Genomic DNA, 22,695 nt, shown 5'->3' with positions numbered 1-22,695 from the left:
GATTTTGAAGTGTATACCCAACTGACTGGCCTGCTCCTTCAGAATCTGTCTTTCTCAGCATCATTGCTAGAATATCCTAAAATCACATACGTTCCAAATCAATGTAATTTCTGCTACCTATTAAAAAAGACAAAATCACTTTAAAGCACTTTAAAATCTGTTCCTTTCTATCGTTCAAAAAATGTTTTGTAACATATGTATGCATGATAAAAGACAGAAGTACAATTTTTTTCTTATGGTAAATTTAGGCTCTTTCTGTGTTTTGTTACCAAAAAATAAATCAGGCTGCCACCAGAGGATGCAAGTGCTTCAGTCTTCATTTTCATAATACAAAGACGTCCAGCACTTTTTGAAATGCACTGATCACTGAGGTCCCAAAATTGAAATATCTGGGGCAAAAAAAAGAAACAGTTACTAAAAGCTCCTGAGTATTTGGAAGTCAGGGGCTTTTCCGTAATATGTGTGGCAGGTATGAAAGGAGAGAGACATAAGACAAGAGCTTTGGTAAGTGCTGATGTGCATTTCTGTTTCTCCTCTTTGGTTTTGGGGCTTTTGTTTTGTTTTTGTCTACTGTGGTTCAGTAGCACTGCCAATATTATCCATTACTTCAGTGCACATCAGTAAGTGATTGGCACCAAATCAGTGGTGAACCAATTTCGTGTCTGGTTCTAACTGCTGCTTTCCCCATTCAGAAAGAGAAAACAACTAAGTGAGTATGAGGAAAGAGTCTGAAAATTAATTCTCTGTTTCTGAAGTAGTGCTGAACATACCAGTCTGTGTAAAGCAAGTTGTGAGCTCATTCAGCTGCATCTGCTGCTAGCAGGCATACGGTTTGCTGAGTGTACAAAAAATATAGTAAATGAAGAACAAGTCAAATTAAGCTATCAAAGGTACAGCAAACTAGTGCCAAAGAGAAAGCTATTTATTCAAACTGTTTTTGTTTTTTTTTTGTAGGGGAAAAAAGGATCTTTCTGGACAAAGGAGAATTGTTAGCATTGTGTAATTATAATGATGGACTTCAGAAAACTGAAAATTTTTCACTAGCAGTTTAACATTTCATATACAGTTAACATGCGATCTCTCTGCACATACAGCCTGCAAAATCATTCAGTTGTGCTCTCTAACAATGTCTGAAGCCAGATTCAGTGTTCTGGATACTGGAAAACAAACACAGCACCCAAGAGGGAATGGGTAAACGGGAATTGTTGGTCAGAAAAGCAGTAGGTGATGTAAAAGAATCCCTACTGGAAAGAGACTGTATTCTGGGCTTTAAGAACTGCAATTCCTTGCATGCTAGAGAAGCCATAATGCCTCATACATCCTCAAGTCCTTTGTATTAAGTCTTTTAAATGGTTAATTAATTTATTTATCATGTGTTCAGTAGTATTTCAGTTTCAGTGCCAGTAATTCATAAAGATTCTGCTTCTGCTGTTTTAAGCATAGACCAAACAAAAGCGTGCTCCTTCAAAGAGTTTTTGTATAGATAAGTATTTATACCCTTAAATCTTACTTAGATTTCCTAATGGTTGCAGTTATTTTACTAAGAAAGTAGGAGCTGTAAATATTAGAGCCTAAATAGTCTCTCAGAGCTGCATTTTACAATCCAAAGTAGAATTTGGTGAAGATAAGTTGTGCACTATGCTCCTTTGGGGTTTTGTTTCTACTCCCACACTGCCTTTTCCTTTGTGCTGGACAGGCATTTGTGTAGCTGTGCAGTGGACACAGCTAGGGCATTGGAACTGTCTGAAAATTAATCTGACAAAAATACAGTCTGTTTTCAAACAGATCATTTGTCAGGTCTGGTTCACTGCAAGGCCACGGAAGAGACTGTTCCTGTACAGGAAAAGGGACAATACAGGGATGTAAATAAGAAAGCAAGTGTAGAGATCAGTCCTGCTTCTCAAGCAAGTAATAATTGTCTGTATTTTTTATTGCCCTCCAGTTTCTGGCCAGAGTCACAAACAATTGTGTAAAGAGCAATAATAATGAAGCAGCTATGATATAAAAATAATTGTTAAAAATGCCTTAAGTTATCTGAATTTATTATCATCAATCTTTGTGAACAGTGCCACTTTCAAAGTTAAACCAAATATTTTGTGAGACGTATCTTGTGTATTTGCAATTTAAGTCAAAACAGTGACTTTGCATTATTGATATTTCCCTGTTTTGCCCTTTCCACCTAGTTTCTGGAGTCAAGGTGAAATATTGTGTGGATGCATGCAATACTGTGCACATTGCTAAGATGTTACAATGCTGAAGAGAACTGCCTTATCTCCTCATTTTTGTCATTTTCCAGTACCTCAAAACTGCATAGCCACAGCCAGTACATTGAGATGCATATCTCAGTAACAGGCACTGGCAGTACTTAAGGGAAAAGGGGGATTCAGATCTGGTCATGCACTTGTTTTATCACCAGCAGAGCTAAGGCTTCAAATCTGCACTGCATTTCAGACGGCCTTTTTTGTTTTCTTTTCCTCAGCAGAGCTGTGTCAGCTCTTGACTTTTGCATGAGTCTACACATTCAGAACTCCTTGCCAGACTGGCACTTAAACTCACTCACTTTATGGTGAGTGGGTCTTAGTGTCTCCGTGAAGTCTATTAAGATAGGATTAGGAGGCCTGTGTTGTTTTAATACTACTATTGGGCATTTCTGTTGCAGACCTTCATTCTTAGATTAGGGTCCTGTTTATAGAAGCTGGAGCTTAAATTCTGCCTTGCAGATTTCCCCAGCTTGTCTGTAATTCTGCTCAGCTCTAACCTTTCTGTGAGTTTCAGTATGGAATATGCAGTGTTTTCTTTCTCTTCTACAAGTTTTTCAACAAACCTTTCTAGTATTTTTCTTCCCAAGGTTTACTGTGTCCCATAAACAGCCATTGATTTGTAGTCTTCCATTCATCTGCCTCCTTTTTGTGCCTAGAAGGATGGAAGAAACTGTCGGTGTACCATCTCTAACATAGTCAATAATACAAGCTGTCAGGAAATGCATTTGTGTGGGTTTGAAATTCACCGAAGCATATTTGAGCTATTTGTACCATAGGTAACAGCTTATTAACTGAGTACTGGCAAGAGAAGCTCATGGCTTTTCCAGCTGCTCTTTTTTTTATCAGCATTACTGCACACCAGATGAATTACTATTGCATGATTTAAAGTCAGGAAGATTAACTTTGCTTGAAATGTTCCCTAAACTACTGGCCAAAGAACCCAAACAAAAATGCTACTATTGGAATAGTTTTTAACTCTGCTCTTCTAATCTAGGTAGAAATGTATGTAATACAGTTGTTTTACACATGTATTAGATTCTGTAAAATTTCACATTTCTTTAGAGCTCTCTGAAACGTATTTGAAGTGACAGCTATCTGTCTTTCCTGCAGAGGGGTCTTAATCTTAGAAACACTAATTGCTATGTAGAAGAGGCCCTAAGTAGGGCAGCTTTCAAGCCTATGGTCTTGTCATCACCACGTGAAATGTAGCCATTTTCCAAACTTACTGGTACTTGATATCCCCATGACTGTATGTACATTTCCATTATTGTAAAACATTTCTACGTTTTCTCAATTATTTAAGGAGATTTTCCCCTGAATGCGTTGACAGATGTGGTCTGTGTCTGTTCATTATGCTTCCTAGGCTAATAACCATTAGAAATGTAATAGTTGACTTCATTAAATCTTACTGTTTATTTTTAATATGTTCCGATATCAAGTTCAAGTTGGCTGGAATGTCTAACATTTTCAAATTGCAAAGTTGTTGGAGAAGGAGCATAACAGCACTTGGCAGTCAACTCATAAGGTTGCCTAACTCCCAGGTCCTATAAGGTTCTGCTTTTATTTTCAACACTCATAGACAATAGATCATATTTCTTTATTTGTGAGAATTTCCTACAGGATTTTTAATTGCTAATTCTGCCTCAATCCTTGGCTTCTCGAAGTTTTTGCCATTGTACATGCCTCTAATTTGATAGCAGCTTACAGAAAAAGGAAATAATAATCTCTCATGGCCATTATCAAAGAAAAAATCTGAACTTTCAAAAACTGTCTTAGTATATGAGCTAATTTTCACATTCAGAAAATAGGTTGTTATATAATAATTGGAAATTTAGTATTATGGTTCACTCGCTATGGAAAAAAGTGATTATAAGAAGAGTATGCCTTTTTAAATCAAAATGACTGTAGGTAACAATAAGCTGCAGAAGTAGCTACCTTATGCATATGTCTGATTGTAAGCATTTTCCAGTAGTCACTGTCTGCCTTATTGTTTGAATACATTTGTAGCTTATAATCTAATGCTTAGTTTGTAAGCTCTTAGTAGCAAGCTCCTCCTTGTTCTGCAGATGCACAACTAGCAAAACAGAGCACTGAACTAGGAGCCTAAACATTGCCATGCACATTCACTTGAAATTAACGTAATGAGTAATAATAAAAATAACCCCCCAAGTTCTATCTAATGGGCATGCTATTGCTTAAAAAGTAACAGAGTTGCTATACATTTTTATATGTGATGGATTTTATTTGGTCTATAGAGAGTGGAGAGAGTGAATTTAACCAAATGATCTTTTTTGAATGAGACTTTTTACTTTCAGTGATAAGCAGAAATATTAACAAAGGTGGATGTGATATTTTTTGTTAATGCTGAATTTGATTGTGTTATGAAGTTGTGTTGCCTCACTGAAACATGCACTTAACAAAGCACTTCTTAGAATGGGTAAGTCCAGTTAGGATAGCCTGCTCTTCTCTGTGGCTAAGTCTGAAAATACTCTGTATCTCTAAGGCTGAATAAATTCAGTATGCAGATATGTTTCCTTGGAAACAACTTGTAATTTTAAAGCATGTGCAGCAGTGCAGCCTGTATGTAATTTATTAATGTGAAAGACCTCGATCTCATGGGCCTTATTAAGTAGATCAGTCTGTATTGGCAAGCAAAAGGAATTTGCTTTGATTACAAATACAGCTTTTCAAGTGCTATTAGATGCTGAGATATTAGTGCGTGGAGCAGATATTACTGCTGTTGAGCCAAGTTGTATTGCCCATTTGGGTGAGACGGTTCATATGCTTTCTTCCTGAAGAATATGAGTACTTGGGACATTCTGCCAGTTCTAATAGCTGATGCAAGAGTGTAACAATTTAGAAAAGACAATGTCATTCATTCCTTCTTAATATGGTACATTCTGGGGAATAGGAATTCTAGTTTAAGTTTAAGCAAAGAAAGGGTCTCCATTCAGTTCCTTCTTATTGCACTAATTCAGCTGGGTCCTCGTTTGTATTACAAATAATATGAAAGAACTTTACAGGTCTGTATTTTAGAGTCACTACAATGTAGTGTCTCTGTTCCAAAGTATATACTGTCTCCAGACAGCACCTCAGTATGCCAGTAAACCATTTGGTTCAGCAGAATTTCCTGTGGTGAGGAATTTTTTGAAGTTAGAGTTGTCCAGTCTAGTTCTGAGCAGGAGAAGGAAGTTGAGTTGTTCAACTTCCCAAGCTTTTTAATAACTGAAACTGAGATAACTAACTTTCCTATGTTCAAACAGACTGAAAGTTCATTTCAGGTTTGTAGGTCGTTGGTGAAAGTGTCTGTTGCACTGACTTCGTATACAGTCTCTAATAAGTAACTTTGAAGTAACTTTACGTACTGTCTCTCCCCTCGCAGAGTATACATTGCTCTTCCATTAGTTGTTCTTTTTTTACTTATTTACTTACGGAGTTGCTCAAAAGGCTCCCTCAGTGTTCTTTTTAAAGCATCACCTTAATTATTGAAAAAGCCTCGAGGTTAAGAGTGATGGCAAATCATTTCCCAGCTTGAACTTCCTCTACTGCCCTGAGTATGAAAGCCTTTGTTCTTCAGGCATACGTTGTGAAAATTACTTCCCTGGTTTGATGGATTCACTGATAAGTACTGTACAGTCTTGTTTTTGTTGTGACTTTCTTTTTCTGTAATGTAGACATTCTACTCTACTCCAAGGTAGATTTTAAGTTACTTGTGTGTTTGTTTGACCAGGTTTGCCATGTTCCACAATGTCAGGATACCTAAAGAAAACATACTGAATATAACTGGAGATGTGTCACCTGAAGGAAAATACTCAAGTTCTTTCACGGTATGAATCAGTTTTGTTTCATTAATATAGTTCATTAAATACACAGAGGTTGAGCATGCGGCCTTCATAGGTTGGGATGTGCTTGATACCTTGACCTAAATGGCTGGTTAAGCAGTTTGATGTGAATACTGATATTCAAATTGTCCTTCAGAGATGATTCAATTCACCTAATTAGTTTTATTTATTTCCTGCTATTTAAACTACCTTGGCAGTCCAATAGTAGCTTAGAGAAACTACATTGGATTTTTTCTGAGCAGCTTAACTGAATGTGTCAGTAAATAAAAATTTCCCAGTCCACTGGGCTTCTGATCATTCGACCAGAATTGTATCTTTGAGGCAGGCAATGAAGTATTAGCATCACCATTTAGCTTTTGCTTTTTATTTATTTATTTAGGATGTTAAGGAGCGTTTTAGTGCAGCTCTTGGATCCTTGTCCACTGGCAGAATTCTGATCACAGCAGTTTCTGCAACCAATCTAAAGCTTGCCTTATCGATAGCCATTCGCTTCTCTGCAACTCGCCGTCAGTTTGGACCGACTGATGAAGAGGAAATACCTGTTATTGAGTATCAAACACAGGTAAAAACTTCACACTTTGCATCTGTAGATTTTTATGTACCGACACACAGAGCTATTGCAAATCAAAATAGCAGTGCTGGAGATGGTGACATTAAAGTTGTCCTTCTCATCTGAAATGTACATCTTGTGCAGTTTTGAGTGTTCTGTCCAACTCAAGACCTCTTTACACTGCTTTTGGCCTGATTTGGCTTTCCAGATAAGTTCTTGGAATAGCTAAAATACAACAAAATATGAATATCTAGAAACATCTGTCTTCTAAAACAATAACCTTTTCTGAGAAAGACTCTTCTTTATGCACACAAAAAAGTATTGATGAAGAAACTAGTGTAAAAAACGTCAGTGCATCTTTTGCAGTTACCCTCATTTTCTCTTTTTTAGACTTTATTTTTTAAAAGCATACAAATCAATGACATTCACTGTGGTGATATCTCAAGCCATCACTGATTTTGAGAGGAATATAGCCATTATTTTTTTCCAAAGAATATGCAGATGAAAAACACTTTTTGTTCTGAAAAACAATAAAACAGGAATAGTAGTAGTAAATTGGGAAATAGTGAGAGCTCAGATCAATTGAAAGAGAAAGTTCACTATATAAGAAGTTTTAAAAACAGACTTAGCCAGTTTGTGCATGCAAAGTGAGTGCCTTTTCTTTTTCCCCAGGCTTTGCAGGCTTTTTAGTCTTGCAACTTAGAAAGTTTTCACAGCTTTCAGTGAACTTTAGCAAAAGCTGCTTTCTTTCCTTCTTACTTGAATGAACTTGGGGCAACATCCCACTTCCTTAAGCCTCTGGTTTGCTCAGATTCATCCTATTTTGTAGGCTATGCTTGCTGAACCTCTCATTCCCTTGATGCTATACCACAAAAGCTTCCTTAAGCAGCTTCCCTTTTCCTTTATGGACTTCCATCTGATTTACACATTAAGATGTTATTTTCTCTTCTATCCAGCCCTGTGCTTTTTTTCACAGAATGCAGCAAGCACTAACCTACATTCAGCAATTAACAAAGAAGTGAAATAATTGCACCCTCCATGATGTTGATACTGAAGAAACATATGAATCATGACGGGCCCCTGGCATGCCAGACATTGTATAAACACAGAGAAAAAATATGTCGTTGGTCCCCAAAGCTACAGTGAACTTTTGCACTGGTTTAACAGGATGTTTATCAGAAATTCATAAAATTCATGGACTGAAATAGTGTAACTGTAATTTATTTATAGACTAGTTACACTAAATTATGTTTATAAAGACCTATTGCTAACTTGTCTTCACTATAAAATACAGTTCATCAATTTGAACAAAGTAAAAATGAATGTGTTGTTTCAAAATTATGAGATAGTTATGTATATAAAACTGTAAAGTATATATGTTTATCAACTAATAATCAAATCTGTTTAATTATTATTCCAGCAATGGCGTCTTCTTCCATATCTGGCTGCTGCATATGCCTTAGATTATTTCTCCAAATCACTGTTTGAGAACTTTGTGGAATTTTATGCAGGCTTGTTGACAAAGCAAAAGAGTCAGAGACAGGTGAGATACTTAAACATTTCCTCTTAGTTGAGTTCTTAGTACAACAGACTGGAAACTCTTAAGTGAAGGACCTACTTAGAAGTCTTAGGTCATTTTACAGTCAAGAGTGACATCTCAGAAATATGGTAATGCAAAGTGATGGATAAAGCTGCATTTAGAAGAGCACCCAAATGAGTTTTGATGGATTGGTTAAAGTTTTATTGGTTTCACTGGTATTTAAGACTATGCTTCCTTGCAGAACTGTTTATTGTAATTATATGATAATGTAAATTCAGTTTATGACTGTTGTGAATACGGTACTGCAGAAGGTATTTATCAAAAGCTTTCTGAAATTATGCTATTCTTAATTATTGCACAGACTATGTAAGTCTGGCTTGAATTTGCAATTCATATGCTAGCATTAGGAAATACTCTTTTGGAGAAATACATTAAGATTTTTGAGTCTTAATGCTGAATTTCTCAGCCACTCAGTCCATCAGAAGTTACTCCTTCATAAATGAAGTAGTTTGATCTATTGGTCTCTGTGCAAGGACTGATTCTCAGCCAAAATAACTGCAGAATGAATTTTTTTAGCATATAAATTATATATATGTATTTAAATCTTGACAGTTTTAACTGTTAGGGCCTACACAGTGGCTGTGTATTGCTAAGATAATTTAAACATTCATATTTTTCCTGCTAAAATAAGGTCTGTGATGGATTTCTGTGCTAGTGTTAGGTATTCTAGCAGAAGAAGAGTCTGTTTGATTGTTTAATGTTATTTGATTGTTTAATATTTTATCTCTAGAGATCTCCAGTCCATTCACGACTGTTAGGCAAAATACTGGCCTTCAGAGAAATATTGCAGTAGAAAAAATCTGAATCTTTGTAACAATTTTAACAGTTTAATCCTCATAAATTCCTTTTGTTCTAGAGGGGATAAAAGGGAAAGAAACAAACAAAAATGGAGAATTGCTCTCAAATTGTCTTTGATAGCATTTCATTTCACCCAGCATTTCCAGAAACTCTTTGCAGTTTGGAATTTCCAAGCATTCTTTAAAGGAAGGCCATCATTAGTAGTGTAAATGCAGGCTACAGTAATTCTCTGGAACTTTGGGGGGGATCATTACAGTTTTCAAATTCTTGGCAAAAATGGTGCTTAAAAGATCAGTGAAGACCATGGAAGGGAGTAAATAATGTAAATATGCCCTTGTTGACCTGAGAGAAAGGGATTGTTTATATCACAGAGAGGCAGAAGCTTTCTCTGGACAAGCTACCTTCAGCCACCTGCCACTCCATCTCTGGGAGGTTATCAGTGAGCTGTCCCATGCAATGCCATGTCAGTAGCACATCCCAGCCACCTACCCATATGTCCATTCCCTGGCACAAATGTTTCCTGTCCTATATGAGAATGTTAGTATCCAAAAACTTTTGTGGGAGGTTACTCTGGGGGGAAGCAAAAGGAAAAAAATGCACTTATATAGATCTCAGAAAAATTATTACTGACTTGCAACTTGATTTTCACAAAGGCTGATTTGGGACGTGAGATTCATGCCTTATCTGCTGCCAGCAAACCACTGTCTTCTTGGACTGCTCAGCAGGCAGCCCAGGAGTGTCGAGAAGCTTGTGGAGGACATGGTTACCTTGCCAGTAAGTCACAAACTACTGCATGCACTGATCAGAAGGAGAATCTTTACATTCACATGTAATTTGACTGGTGTTCAGAGAGTCATAGAATAGCTTGGGTTGGAAGAGACCATTAAGATCATCTAGTTCCATCCCCCCTGCTAAAGGCAGGGACACCACCTACTAGAACAGGTTGCTCATAGCCCTATCCAGCCTGGCCTTGAATGCTTCCAGAGGGGGCATCCACAACCTGTCTGGATAACCTGTTCCAGTGTCTTACCACCCTCACAGTAAAGAATTTCTTCCTAATATGTAGTCTAAACCTGTGTCATGTTGTCTGAATTTTAGGAATATGTTTAAAAAGGGCTTTTTCCATTATATCTGTATTTTAACATTTATTTTATACCTGACAGTAGGAAAAAAAAAGGACTAAACCTGTGCAGTATCTGCACCAGCATTTGGACAGAATAAGGGTCTGTATGAATCAGTCTTAGTTCCGAAAATAAAGACTCAAATTTTACTGAGGAGAATTCCCCTTCTAAGATGAATGCCAAGCATTTCTAAAATCTTCACAATGTATTCATTTTCGCAAACTAAACAGTGAAATTGCAAGCTCACATGTTGGTAAGAATGTCTGTACATACAGGAACAGACAGCTATTCTACATTTTGTCACAGAATAGTTATTTAATCCCTCAGAGTTTCCATTGATATATAACAATGTATTAAAATATGCACTTTCTTTTTTAAAGTGAATCGTCTGGGTGAAATCCGGAATGATAATGATCCAAACTGCACATATGAGGGTGATAACAATGTCCTGCTTCAGCAAACCAGCAACTACTTAATGAGCTGGATGAATTGCATTAGAAGTAAGTTTTGATTCTGGAATCATGTGTTGGACTCAGCAGTGAGTAAATAATGGAATTAAGAGGTATTTTCCAACTGAAAGCAACTGATAGTCGTTTAATCATTTTGTAGAGCATAAATAATGTGCTGCAGACTCCATCATATGATAACATTCACAAATACACAGAAATGTGCTGCAATAAATGTCCTTAGTCTTGCAGAAGCTAGCTAGATGTTTAGCCATCCCTAATTATGTCAAGTAATATCTTATTTCTTTAGAAGTGTAGTTTAGTTCAGTGAAACTACTAACATTGCTGAAAGTCATATCAGCTGACTTTGTAGCAGTCTCCTCTGTCAGTACATTTTGTAGTTCTGTAGATAAATGATTTTGTTTTAGTTTCCTAGCAGTGTTTTTCACTGGCTAGAAAAGTTAGAGATAGGAATTGAATCTTACGAGGCTCATAGGCAGAGATGTCAGTTTGTTTCTTCAGCACTTGTCTACCAATTCTCACTGGCCTGGATTAGGCCATAATAAAATGAGGATTGTATCTTAATTGCATGTGACCTATCAAGAGGATGCATGGCTTTATAGTGTGCTTTTAGTTTGAAAGAGTCTGATTTATTTTCTTGTAAGTCAGTTTTATTTTCTTTGTTTTTTCTCAGATAAAGTGTCTTTTGAATCTCCTCTTGGAACAATAAACTTTTTGCAAGACTACTATCATATCATTGGCTGGAAATTCAAAGCCAATAGTGTTGATGATTGCATGGACTCTTCAGGTATCCTTTTGGTGTTGTTCAATTCATAGTATATCTTAAATTCCTTTCAGACTCAGAGATTTGAGATTATTAGGCATTGTCACATTACTATTTGATGACTTTCTTTTTATTAAATGTATTAAAATGCATTTCATTTTAAAATAGAATTCTAGAATAGCATTTGTGATCTAGACTTTTTGCCACTATACCATTGTTTTCAAGTGAAGGGGTAGGCTCACAAAATGTAGGCTTGCTTCTATTTTTGTATTGTCAGAAGAGACTAAGTACCTCTAGACCTAAGTCTTAATATAGGAAAGAATATAACAAGGTAAAAAAATTCATGAGATCAGAAAATACTTGCGTCAAAACTGAACTGTGTATATACCTTGTCTTTTTGCTTTGGTTCAGTTAGAACTGGTGTATGGACAGGCATGATATGTCATCACTCTATCCTTACAATCTATCTTACTCAGCTTTTATTTATTCCAGCTGCAGTAATAGGCAAAGTGTTACACTAATGGATTAATTAACAACACCTTCACATTTCATCTCAGATGACAAATGAGACTGCAATAGAATCTGCGTGTGAATTCTAGCATTTTAAATGTCAGTGTTAAGAATTTTGGCTTTCTTCTCTTTTGCACAGTTCCTTTAGCAGCATATAAATGGCTGGTTTGCTACTTGCTCCGAGAAAGTGACCTAAAGCTGAGAAAGGAGAAGCAGTCTGGGCACAGTGATTTTGAGGCAAAAAACAACTGTCAGGTAGTGCTTATTCAGCTTTCCTATTTTACTTGCTTATTTTCATTCACATTTGCCAGATCCTGTTGTTTTTTATCTTGTGTCATTAAGTAAAATTTCCTCAAGCACGAGGCAGCAAATCATCTAACTAATAATATGTAATTCCTGTCCATTTGCATTGTACTGAACATGATAGAAAGAGGACAGTTATGGTCAGCAGAACTTTTCCAGTATATATTTCCTTTCAAAAAAGTTGCAGGCGTATGCTAGGTGGTGTATGTAAGTATGATATCACAACTTCTGAAAACTAAATCTACTTCTATTAAATCTACTGTGGCATCTGATTATTACATCTCCATCTGCTCTTGTGGCCAAATACATACTGTAGGAAAGAATCTTGCTCTGGCAGGTAGGTAAACTAGATGACCTAATAGGTCATTTCCATCTCCAATTTCTATAGTGCAAAGTACTCATGAAAGATACCAGACTGACAGGATTGGAACCTGAAAAGGAAACATTGACAGTCTACAAATAGCAGATCCACTCTCTCACCAGAGAGTTTTAACAGCTAGTAGTGGCTTAACTCCAAATTTCAGTTTATATCCCTAAAGTCCCCAAATCCTTCTGTTACCTCCATGAGAAACTGGCTTGCATCCAAGAAAAGAAAATTTGCCATTTGTCACTGAATAGAGAAATCTGTTCCCTGAAGATGGTCAATGTGGTTCACCTTAACCTGCAAAGCTCATTAAAAGCAGTGGGAAGGAATATTCAACTCTTTACCTGTAAAAAGCCAACCTGCCTTCAAAAAGGAATGGTATCTATAAAGCCAATGGTGGAGGTAGCCCTTCCTATTCTAGCCCTTGAAGCAGCCTATTAGAGGTGCCCTTTGGGGTCAAATTCAGAATGAGAGTTGCCTTCTGGTTGAAGGCAAAATAAGTTCCAGAAATTCAAATCTGATTACTTGTCACCTGGCCAATTCTTTTAAGGCTGATGCCAGATTCAACATGTTAGAGAAATGCACAGCAGTATGAATGTTATTCACCTCACTTCTCTTTTATGTTCATTGTGCTAAAATGTAAAGAAATGTAGGCACACAACTGCTTCTCAGATAGGCTTTGATACAGCCCAGGTCATTATGTTTTCTTTTCTTCCTACAATTTGTCTCCAGGAAAAGAGGATTTGCCATTTTAAACAACATACCTCGAAAACATTCAAACAGGATTTCCAACCTGTGCTTTAATTCATATTTGATTTTAAAATTTCTGAGCACGAAGAAACAATTCTCTGTCAGCCCAGTGTTTTCTCTTGGTATGGTAGATCTGGAGGAGATTCCTAACCTATGTCCCAAGGCAGAAAGGGAAAAGTGCTTTATATTACTTCCCTATGGTGTCTCACACTGGCTGGAAGATTACCAACCTCAGAAAGTAGGAAGATCCATTTATTTTCAGCCAGGATCTGGATAGAAACAATACAGAAATGTAAGTAAAGGAGGAAATAGAATTTGTAGGAGAGAAGAGTATGGAATTAATTCTTAATGCTTCATTTGGAATATTGAGAACTATCTCAGTCTCATTAGAGAACTTATATTGCAATCTTCTGATATAAATAAGTTCATCTAGTAAGGGGGAAATCATCCCTAAGCTTGCAGGGAGTAAACATTTGCAATTCAAACTTGCATCTGAGATTGAGCGTAAGTATGCCAGTGTCCTGTTATCAAGAAAGAGACAGTGATCTTTGGAACGTTCCTTTTAAAATCTAACAATGAATTTAAATGTAAAGATGATGCAATTATTTTTTAATAATAAAAAAAGGAAAACTAATTGAATAATTCTAAATGATACAAAGTGAATAAATGAGCTAAAAGCAAACATCACTTCATATTGCTGCAGCAATCAGCCACAACAATTATTCTGTAATCCACTTCTGTTCATCAAGTTGTATGTTTTCAGTCATCATCTACTTCATCATAGGACATACACCATCATACCTTAAAGGGGAAGTATATAAAAGTAGACAAGTCTTTCTATGTGAGTGCAATCACTTAAGGTTATATACTTCATATTAATAGTGACTATGAAGTTGACTTGCCTTTCTGATCAGATAGTTGGCAAGGATTAGTTGGATAGTTCCTTTAAAACATATTGCACTGAATCCACTCTTGCTAACATGATCAGATTTTATTATTTAAATGAACTGTAGTAAGTTTTCAAGGGCTTACTGAACCCATTATCATCTTTATAAATTTCTAGATAAATGTAATCCTACTTTTATTATTTTAGAGTTACATAGGTTTATTAATGACCATGAACTTAGCAGATCTGATTTTTCATGGTCTTCTCTCTAATGTAGCTACTTGCTCCTGTTCAGTCTGGGTGCAACAGGCACTGCCAAAACACTGTTTATGTTTTAGGTGTACAGTATGTGCTCTCTTTAGATTGAAAAGAAAATGGAAATGGAAAACAGTGGAAAATTAGGATCTCATTTCTTAGGGGCATTTCATTTGGCATTTTATGACTAAACTTTGCAAAGAAATTGTGGAAGGGCTTTACTCCTGGAGTTTCTTTTTAGACTTTATTTAATCTCAGATTGTATCAGCAGATCTAAGTCAACAAATCTCCACTGATGTCGTCACAGAAACACTATTTTGCAGCAGGGAATTGTATCCTTGTATTCATTGTTCTGTATCCTTCTCTGCTTTTTCCTAAGGTGTATTACTGTCGATCATTAGCCATTGCTTTTGTTGAACAAACAGTCTTACAAAGATACCATGACTACACTCATGATCCCAACATACCACCTACTCTGCAGCCAGTGCTTAAGAATCTCAGTGCTCTGTATGGACTCTGGTCTTTAAGTAAACATCTGGCTGTGCTCTATCAAGGTGAGACAACTCCCTGAGTACACTGTTCATGTCATTTTGTAATAGCCCTAAGATTAGAGACCTTTCCCCATGTTGTATTTTAGCAAGGGGAGGGACACATTATTAGGATTTAGATTATAGCATTTTCTTATTGCCCACATAATTTAAAACATTCATTCTGGACAAAAATTTCAGGAGCAGGGATCTGGAGCTAGACATTAATCCAGAATACTGTCTTTTATGTTAGAGATGATAGAGGACTCACAGATTTTATTGTGATTAAGTGCATGGGGCAAAAACAGAGGATCCAAATTTCTTAGCCTAATGGTTTTGCAATTATCTCATTAACAAAAGGCAGTACATGCAATTACATAGGAGCATCTTTTCAGTCTCTCAAATACTGAATGGATAAAGTCCTTAGTAAAAGGGTTTTTATCAGTGTAATCTTAATTGCTGTAAACTTCTTTGAAAATGTTATTGTGAATATATTTGCAGGTGGCTATGTTTCAGGTGAACAAGCTGGTAGATTTATTCAAAATGCTATTCTGGAGCTTTGTAGCAGGGTAAGTATTTCAATATTGTTTGTTGTGCATAAATAATAATATCGTATGTGAAGGAGACATAGCATTTGTTCCATACTTGGAAGAGTAAATTAGGGGGTTACTGACTCAAGAGTTTCTGAATAACTTCATATAAGAGAAGAATAGTAACTGATTGACTTTAAATCAAGTCCTATCTTATTCACTGGGAACTAAAAAATAATATAACTTAAAAAATAATGATATTTAATTTGTTGCCATAGGAATGACTGCAAAATATTGTGATTCACTTCTATTTATTTCACTATTGTATTAACTCATGAATTAGTTTTGTCAACAAAAAAGCTTTTAAGACTACACTTTTTAATGTGTAAAAGCAGTACAATATTGGTTAAAATATACTTTAAAACTCCTAAGCAAAGGAAAAAAACATTTAAAGTATAGCTTCTTTTTGACAATTACAGCAAGGAAAAAGAGCAAAGTAAATTGTGTCATCTTACTGTGGCTTTCTCTCAAGTTACCTCTAGCTGGTACTTTATGAAAATAATCTTTATGCTGCTCTGTGGTTCACAGGTAATTATAGACTACTGCAGAAGTTGCCAAATGTGTGTCTTTTCCTTTTAAACAGTTGAAAGATGACGCAGTTGCCCTTGTTGATGTCTTTGCTCCTCCTGACTTCATTCTCAACTCTCCTATTGGTAAAGCTAGTGGGGAGGTAAAACTTCTTGTGTTTTATATCTATACCATTTATTCTTGTGTTATTCATAAAGGGAATGTGCACAAAGGGACATAAGCAAATTTCTTATTCCTCATTTTCTCTTGTCCTACTTTCTATTCTAATGATACAATGATACTAGGCTTTTGCTGTCTGCTTCAGATGGGAAACTTTGGGCTACAGTGTTTTAAATATCTGACTTCTTTTGGTCTGGAAACAATTGTACTAGGTAGCTTTTTCTTTTTCTTTTTCATTTTCATTTTCCTTTTTTTTTTTTTTCCCCATTCTGTACTATTTTTAAATAAACAATGCAATTCCACCAACCTATGCTAAAGCCAAAATTCTCTCAGCCACTGACTGTTATGACTTTGCTTGGCTTTAAGGTATATCTCTGAAATAATGTTATCTATCTGAACCATATTTTCTGCTCAGGAAAGTCTTGAGTTCCTAAGAAGAGTTCTGTCTTGGACTTCTACTTACCAGATTCTGGAGATGAGTGAGGTCCAAATTCCATTTTTTTTACTCAGGGAAATTTGTGAAGCTGATCACAGAACACATAGCTCTTCTGAATGCATACTTAACCACCAAAAACAAACAATCTCATAAATGATGCTAGAGAGCTTTGAAAGGAATGTATAGATATTTTGAACTTCAGTGGAGGAAACCAGAGTGTTCATGGTAGTTCACACCTGTGGAATTTTAATTGAATCATCAGAGTGTTTTTCCCAAAACACCTGTGCTTTCAACCAAAGCTTCTGCTCATAGTGTTGAACTGAAGGAGGGCTAAATCCTTTGACCTAAAGTCTTTTGGGAAATCTCTTTGGCTATTTACATGCATCTTCAGGAGTTCAAAGTGCATATAGATTCCCAAAGAAAAACTATCTATCTGATTTAATCTTGGGTATACCTGTAAATCCATCAAGAATTAGCACTTGTGCTTTCAGAGCATTCTTTGGAATTTCTTTGGAGATGAACTGTTCAAGGTGCTTACAGAACAAGGCAATGCAAACATCCTGTCATCTTCCTGAACTGTCACTGCACAGACTTCTGGTATATAGGTTGCATTGAACAAGCAGTTCCCTAGTCAGTGTCCATTTATTTGTGACTTTGAAACCTGTCTCCACTTGAAGAAGACACTGCTTTGGAGTAATCAGAATGGAGAGTGTGTGGTCAGGCACTCCAAGTACAGTGCTACCTTTGCAACAACAGTTCTCAGAGTGCCTTTGGTAAAATGCATCTTTCACATACCAGCTTCCTGACTACCTGTCAGGATGTGCTTCCCAAGTGTCATACCAGCTTCCTTCCTGTATTCTTCTCAGTGGTTCAACAACTGAAGGAAAATTGGAAAGTAGCACCAACACTTTGCTTTGTATTCCTTTGTATTCCTGCCTTTGAGGAGAGGCAAACTATAATCACACTGAATGCATAAAAACAGAAGAGAACAATGTATAAATGGGAGTATTCAAGGTAGAAATGTTTCTACTATGGACTATGCATAATTCTGAAGAACTTCAGAAGAGAGTTCCACCTCAGCATAGTGACTTACTTGTGGCTTAGTTATTAGCCTATAGGAAGGAGCATTTAATGATAGATCTATTCTTTCAATTATTCAATTATATTTAAATATTTAAAAATATAATTATTTTTCAAGACAAAAATACATTTGTTTGTTTGTTTGTTTTACTTGATTTGTGATAGATTCACAAGAAGTCTGCATCTCTTCCTTACTCTCACTGTTTTACTCTGCTTTGACCATCTAAGAACTACCTGTCAGGAAGTGCTTCCCAAGTGTCATACCATGCAGTACGTGGCAGTTTGGTACTAGCCAATACAAGGACCAGCATTATTATAGAGATCTCTAATTTTAATACAAACGTGAAAGAACGCGTTTTATCAGCACCTCTCCTTACTTTATTGACTATATAATCTATCCTCTAGTTCTGCCATATCCATATCCTTTCAGAGGGGTCATAACCAGACCTACAAGCAGGATTCAGGATGTGGCTGTACCGTGGATTTGCTTTGTGAGGTCACAGTGCCTCTCTGCTTTTTTTTTTTCTTTTTTTTTCTCTCCTGACATATTTAAAGATCTGTGTTCCATTGCAAAGCCTCAGCAAACCAAAATTCTTGCTTACTGGCCAATCCTATTCAGCAAGCCAAGCTGTGGGATAACTGTTATGTAGAGACTGATGTCACAGTACAGCAGTTTGGTTTAGCATGGAGAGACCCTGCAGAAAATCACTACAGCCTGGGGAGACTGCCAGGAAGTTTGAGAGGATTGCTGAGTCAAGTGTACACAATGCTTTTCAATACTCTTTGTCTGTGTCTTCATGTCTAAAGTTGATCACTGTTCCCATGGTGATCAAGAAATACAGAAGGCAGCCCAGATGTTAAAGAGATGCTGACCTAACAGAACAATTACTTTGGTAACCCAGTCTCTACAAATAAAGGAGGAAGGGCTTGCTCTGCATTTCAAGCCACCTCAACAAAAGGACTGTAATTATCCCTGGAAAGTTTTTTGTCCTTTCTGTAAATTTTTGAGGCTTAAATTTATGAACACTCCCAAGGTAATTCTGAAAGGAGGAACATCATACGAAGACTAAGGATGTCTGTATTGGCCAAAAGCCTGTTTGTGCCTGATAGTCTCTCTCACACAGAAGTTGTGGATGCTATAGCCAACAATATAAAATATGGGGCAAACACACAGTAATCTGTTCCTAAGATCTACGCCCTTTCTAGCAGTCAGCTGGAAATTGCTTATCAGTAGCTGATAAAGCTGTCATGTAATGGATTTTACTTATCTCTCTTTAGGTTATTTTGTGCACTCTAACAAAAAGTTTGGATTGATTTCTTCCACAAATACAAGAGCCATGGGGACTTATTAATGTTAGGGATTAGTATTAGGAATTTGGGACTGTTTTATTTCTACGTACATCACTGAAGTTAAGACAATTTATGCACTTCTTACAGAATTTCTTTAGTTTATTAAATCGATTGTGAAAGAGTGATGTCAATTTGTTCTAGCAACCGTGTATCTTCAGCCCAGCAGCACAGCAGTTTGGGATTTTTGAAACCATCAGCCAACCGTACCTGCACTAATTGCAGTACAGACTTTGAACAGTGTGAGACAAGCAGATAGGACTGTAAACACTACTGATTTCCTATTGTACTAAATACTTGCTGAAGTCTTTGCAAAATTATTAAGTCATATTGAGAAGGTAATTCTGAGTAGTGATGGCCAACCCATAGTCTGTAGAATTCAGGAAGGTTTGCTGAACTGCCTCTGAGTCCATGGCTTTTAACTTTTGCAAATATTTTCAATTCTAATTTGAAAAAGGCTACCAGCCCTTCAGTCAAAGATAATACTTAATAAAACTCCTGTCTCCTGTCTAGTGTTAGTTCTCTATTCACAGCTATCTTTGCAACTTATCAAAAATGAATGCAGTCATTTTAGTACAAGTCCTGGAGTGATTTGTGCCACAAGCCAAACATAATAAGCAGAAGAAATGTTTCCAAATTTACAATGGGCAGCTTTTAGTACTAAGAATTCAGATTTTATTTGAAAGGAGCTTCAATAATCTGGACAACGTTTCCCGCCGTAGAAGCCTGGACAATCTCAGCTTAAATATATTATCTCCATTATTTCAAATTTAATTAAAAATTGTTAAATAATGAGCTTGGAATGGATTAAATAGTTAAATTTAGCCAATGTAACCATAGTGAAAATGCATTTAATATTTAAATGTTTTGTGTTAATATTTATTTAAATCACCACAAATACATAGGGCCAAGCCTTCTTTTCATGTACATGAGAAGCTTTCCACTTCGTACCAGCGACTGCTTTTATGCTACATACATTAATGTGGGACTGTACTGTGCTCAGCCCTACTGCTGAAGATACAGCCATCTTCCTTCTGTAAAGTAATTTAAAGTTTTAAGCCTAAGTGAATTATGACCTGCAAAGATTTCTGAAATCACATTTTTGCAGAATTGACTTCTTATGTACTTTTTATAACTGTTCCACATTAAATTTCAAATTGATGAAGAGTGATGAGCTAACAATCTGCTTATAAGAGAAATTTGTTATGTTCAGCCTGAGCAGTACACATCTGGAAGATAAGTTATGTTACTTTTCAGAAATGTATTGAAATAAAGGTAAAAACAGACTTGTGTGAGTGCTTTCAGACACAGTCTTCAGGTTTGGACAGAACAAAGATTTGCTTAATTTAACCTTGCTTACAACAGAAGTCTACTTTTGATAATACGACTCATGTCAAATTGCAAATAAAAGATTGTAAGGATTACTGTTGTTAGTCCAAGGATGGTGTAAATGACTTATACAAATACCTGATTCTCACAGCACTTGGAAATGTTGAGCTTTATCTTTGTTTTTACTCTTCTCTGTACATAATTATTCACATTCATTGTCTAGAAAATCATTCACAGTCTCATTTTAACCAGTATGTTTGATAATCTAACTTCCAGAAATTTTCCTGGTTTTATTTTCTGTGTAAGCTAGTCTTCTTTTTTTTCTTTTTTTTTCCCAGTTATATAAAAATATGTGGGCCGAGATCCTTCAAGGCAACAAAGCTCTGAACAGACCTTCATGGTGGGCAGAATTTTGTATTAATAAACCTGTTACAGGAAGGCTGAGTTCAAGACTGTAAACCAAACAACTTGAAAGAAGCTGGAGGATAGGTCTGATATGGATACCATATTTCAGACATCAGGAGGAAATGAGTCTGTGTGTCAAACATTGAAAGAGATTTTCATCAAGGAGTGCCAAGTTTTAAAGTAACTTTGAAATAAAGTCCGGCTTGTTTCAAGGACTCTTAACATAATAATGACAGGAGAGGCAGCAACACATCTGCAGACTGCTCATATTTACTCAAATGCACAGAATGAAGATTTACAGTGATTATTTCATTGAAAAAAAATGTTCCAATCATTCTCTTGTCTTCACAGGCATATTACAGAAGTTAGATAATTAACAAGCATTTCCACTAGGGCTAATGAGCAAGCCGAACAAAAGTACTTCTTTCAAGATTCTAGGATAATATTATTAAAATGAATGGGAATCTGAAGGAAAAAAGGAAAAAGGCATCAAGAACACCAACAGTGAGAAACCTGTAGAAGGGGATGGGAATCATTTCCCACAGCTGCTTTAAGTCCTTGAAGCACTTCTAATTTACTTCATATGCTCTGTGTTAAACAAATGGATTGTCCTTTCAGTGCAGAAGAGGATTGCATTTTTAGATACAAGTAATACACGTAATTGAACGTGACTCATACATACATTCTAAAATGTAAGATAGTACAAACAAAAAAATCTCGTATACGTTCTTTGCTGATTGTAACATTTTCTCTACTGCAAAACTAATGTCAAGCTTGGGATACGGTGACAAACAAATCACACCTATGTTTTGGGTCAGAATATACTCCGATGGATTGTAATAAATATGGCGTTACAAGAACACGTGACAGTGATAGGCTTTATTGAATGTGTTGGGATTTTTCTCTTTCAGCTATGTGAAGTCCAAAATAATTTTAACTTTTATACTTTTCTTCAGAAATGGAACAGACTAACAAAATTCTGAAAATTTGAATATTTTATGCTGTGAAATATATTTAATAAATGCAATGAAAAACTGGTTCCTATTTTCCTTTATTATGTCTATGAAGTGATGTGGTTGTTATACCTAAATTCTATTTTCCTTTTTTTAGTAAACAATGATATCAATCCAAGGAGAATATTTATCATTTGTTAGTTGAGGGTTATTTATGATTAATTCTGGCTAACTTTTGGCTTGGGCTGTTAAACAAGTGTGAGTTACTTGAGTGCTGAAGTTCACTTGAGCAGAATCAAACTGGAGTTTTAAAGTGTCAGTATTTGAAAGTTTTAAGTATTTACACAGTGTGATCAGGTAGTTCTGCGGAGACTTCTGCAATTCCATCCAAATCTCACAGAGCAAAGGCAGCATTTCTTGGATGGAGAATGAATTGAAAGGACAGTGTTATCATTTCTCAGAATACCTCGAGGTGCTAATTTCTCTGAAATATTTTGTTTTTCTAAGAATGTCCAATAGGTGGCATCTTCCAATGGTGGGGGGGGGGGGTTGAAATAGATCACTGCAGCTAAATTCGATTTTATAGAATCATGGAGTCGTTATCTTCACCATTTTTCTATATCTCCGGGAAATCCTGCAAGTGTCTACTTGAGTTTGTGCAGACCTGTGCAGACCTGGAAGCAGGCAGAGCACATCATGCCAGTATCCAGTGTGAACACCTGGATTTCTGACAAAGGGCAAAAGGGGGAAGAGATGCCCCACTGCTGAAAATGGGGAGACCAGCAGCATTGATCTGCTGCTCCACATTCTCTATTGTGGACTGATGAGCAGCATTATTCAACAGTGTTACTCATGAGCAATTTCACTATCA

At 36.2% G+C, this 22,695-nt stretch overlaps 1 protein-coding gene across 4 annotated transcripts in view; it reads left to right on the top strand.

Moving 5' to 3' along the window:
- Nucleotides 1–21,903, top strand: part of ACOX3 (acyl-CoA oxidase 3, pristanoyl) — a 34,523-nt gene extending 12,620 nt beyond the window's left edge. For 3 of the 4 annotated variants that reach the window (XM_048943703.1, XM_048943702.1, XM_048943704.1), the window contains exons 8-18: nt 5,992–6,088; nt 6,483–6,665; nt 8,074–8,196; nt 9,705–9,825; nt 10,553–10,672; nt 11,313–11,426; nt 12,052–12,167; nt 14,850–15,024; nt 15,499–15,566; nt 16,171–16,257; nt 20,805–21,903. In XM_048943703.1, the coding sequence (XP_048799660.1) occupies nt 5,992–6,088; nt 6,483–6,665; nt 8,074–8,196; nt 9,705–9,825; nt 10,553–10,672; nt 11,313–11,426; nt 12,052–12,167; nt 14,850–15,024; nt 15,499–15,566; nt 16,171–16,257; nt 20,805–20,924 (1,324 nt within the window). In that variant the 3' untranslated portion in view covers nt 20,925–21,903. Of the gene's footprint in view, nt 1–5,991; nt 6,089–6,482; nt 6,666–8,073; nt 8,197–9,704; nt 9,826–10,552; nt 10,673–11,312; nt 11,427–12,051; nt 12,168–14,849; nt 15,025–15,498; nt 15,567–16,115; nt 16,258–20,804 lie in introns of those variants that run through there. The other variant, XM_048943705.1, reaches the window with a different exon arrangement.
- The last annotated feature ends 792 nt before the right edge of the window (nt 21,904–22,695 follow it).

The sequence above is a fragment of the Lagopus muta genome, chromosome 4 (assembly GCF_023343835.1).
Source record: "Lagopus muta isolate bLagMut1 chromosome 4, bLagMut1 primary, whole genome shotgun sequence".
Classification (NCBI taxonomy): domain Eukaryota; kingdom Metazoa; phylum Chordata; class Aves; order Galliformes; family Phasianidae; genus Lagopus; species Lagopus muta.
The sequence above is the reverse complement of the archived record's forward strand: the minus strand, read 5'-3'. Positions and strand labels throughout refer to the sequence as shown.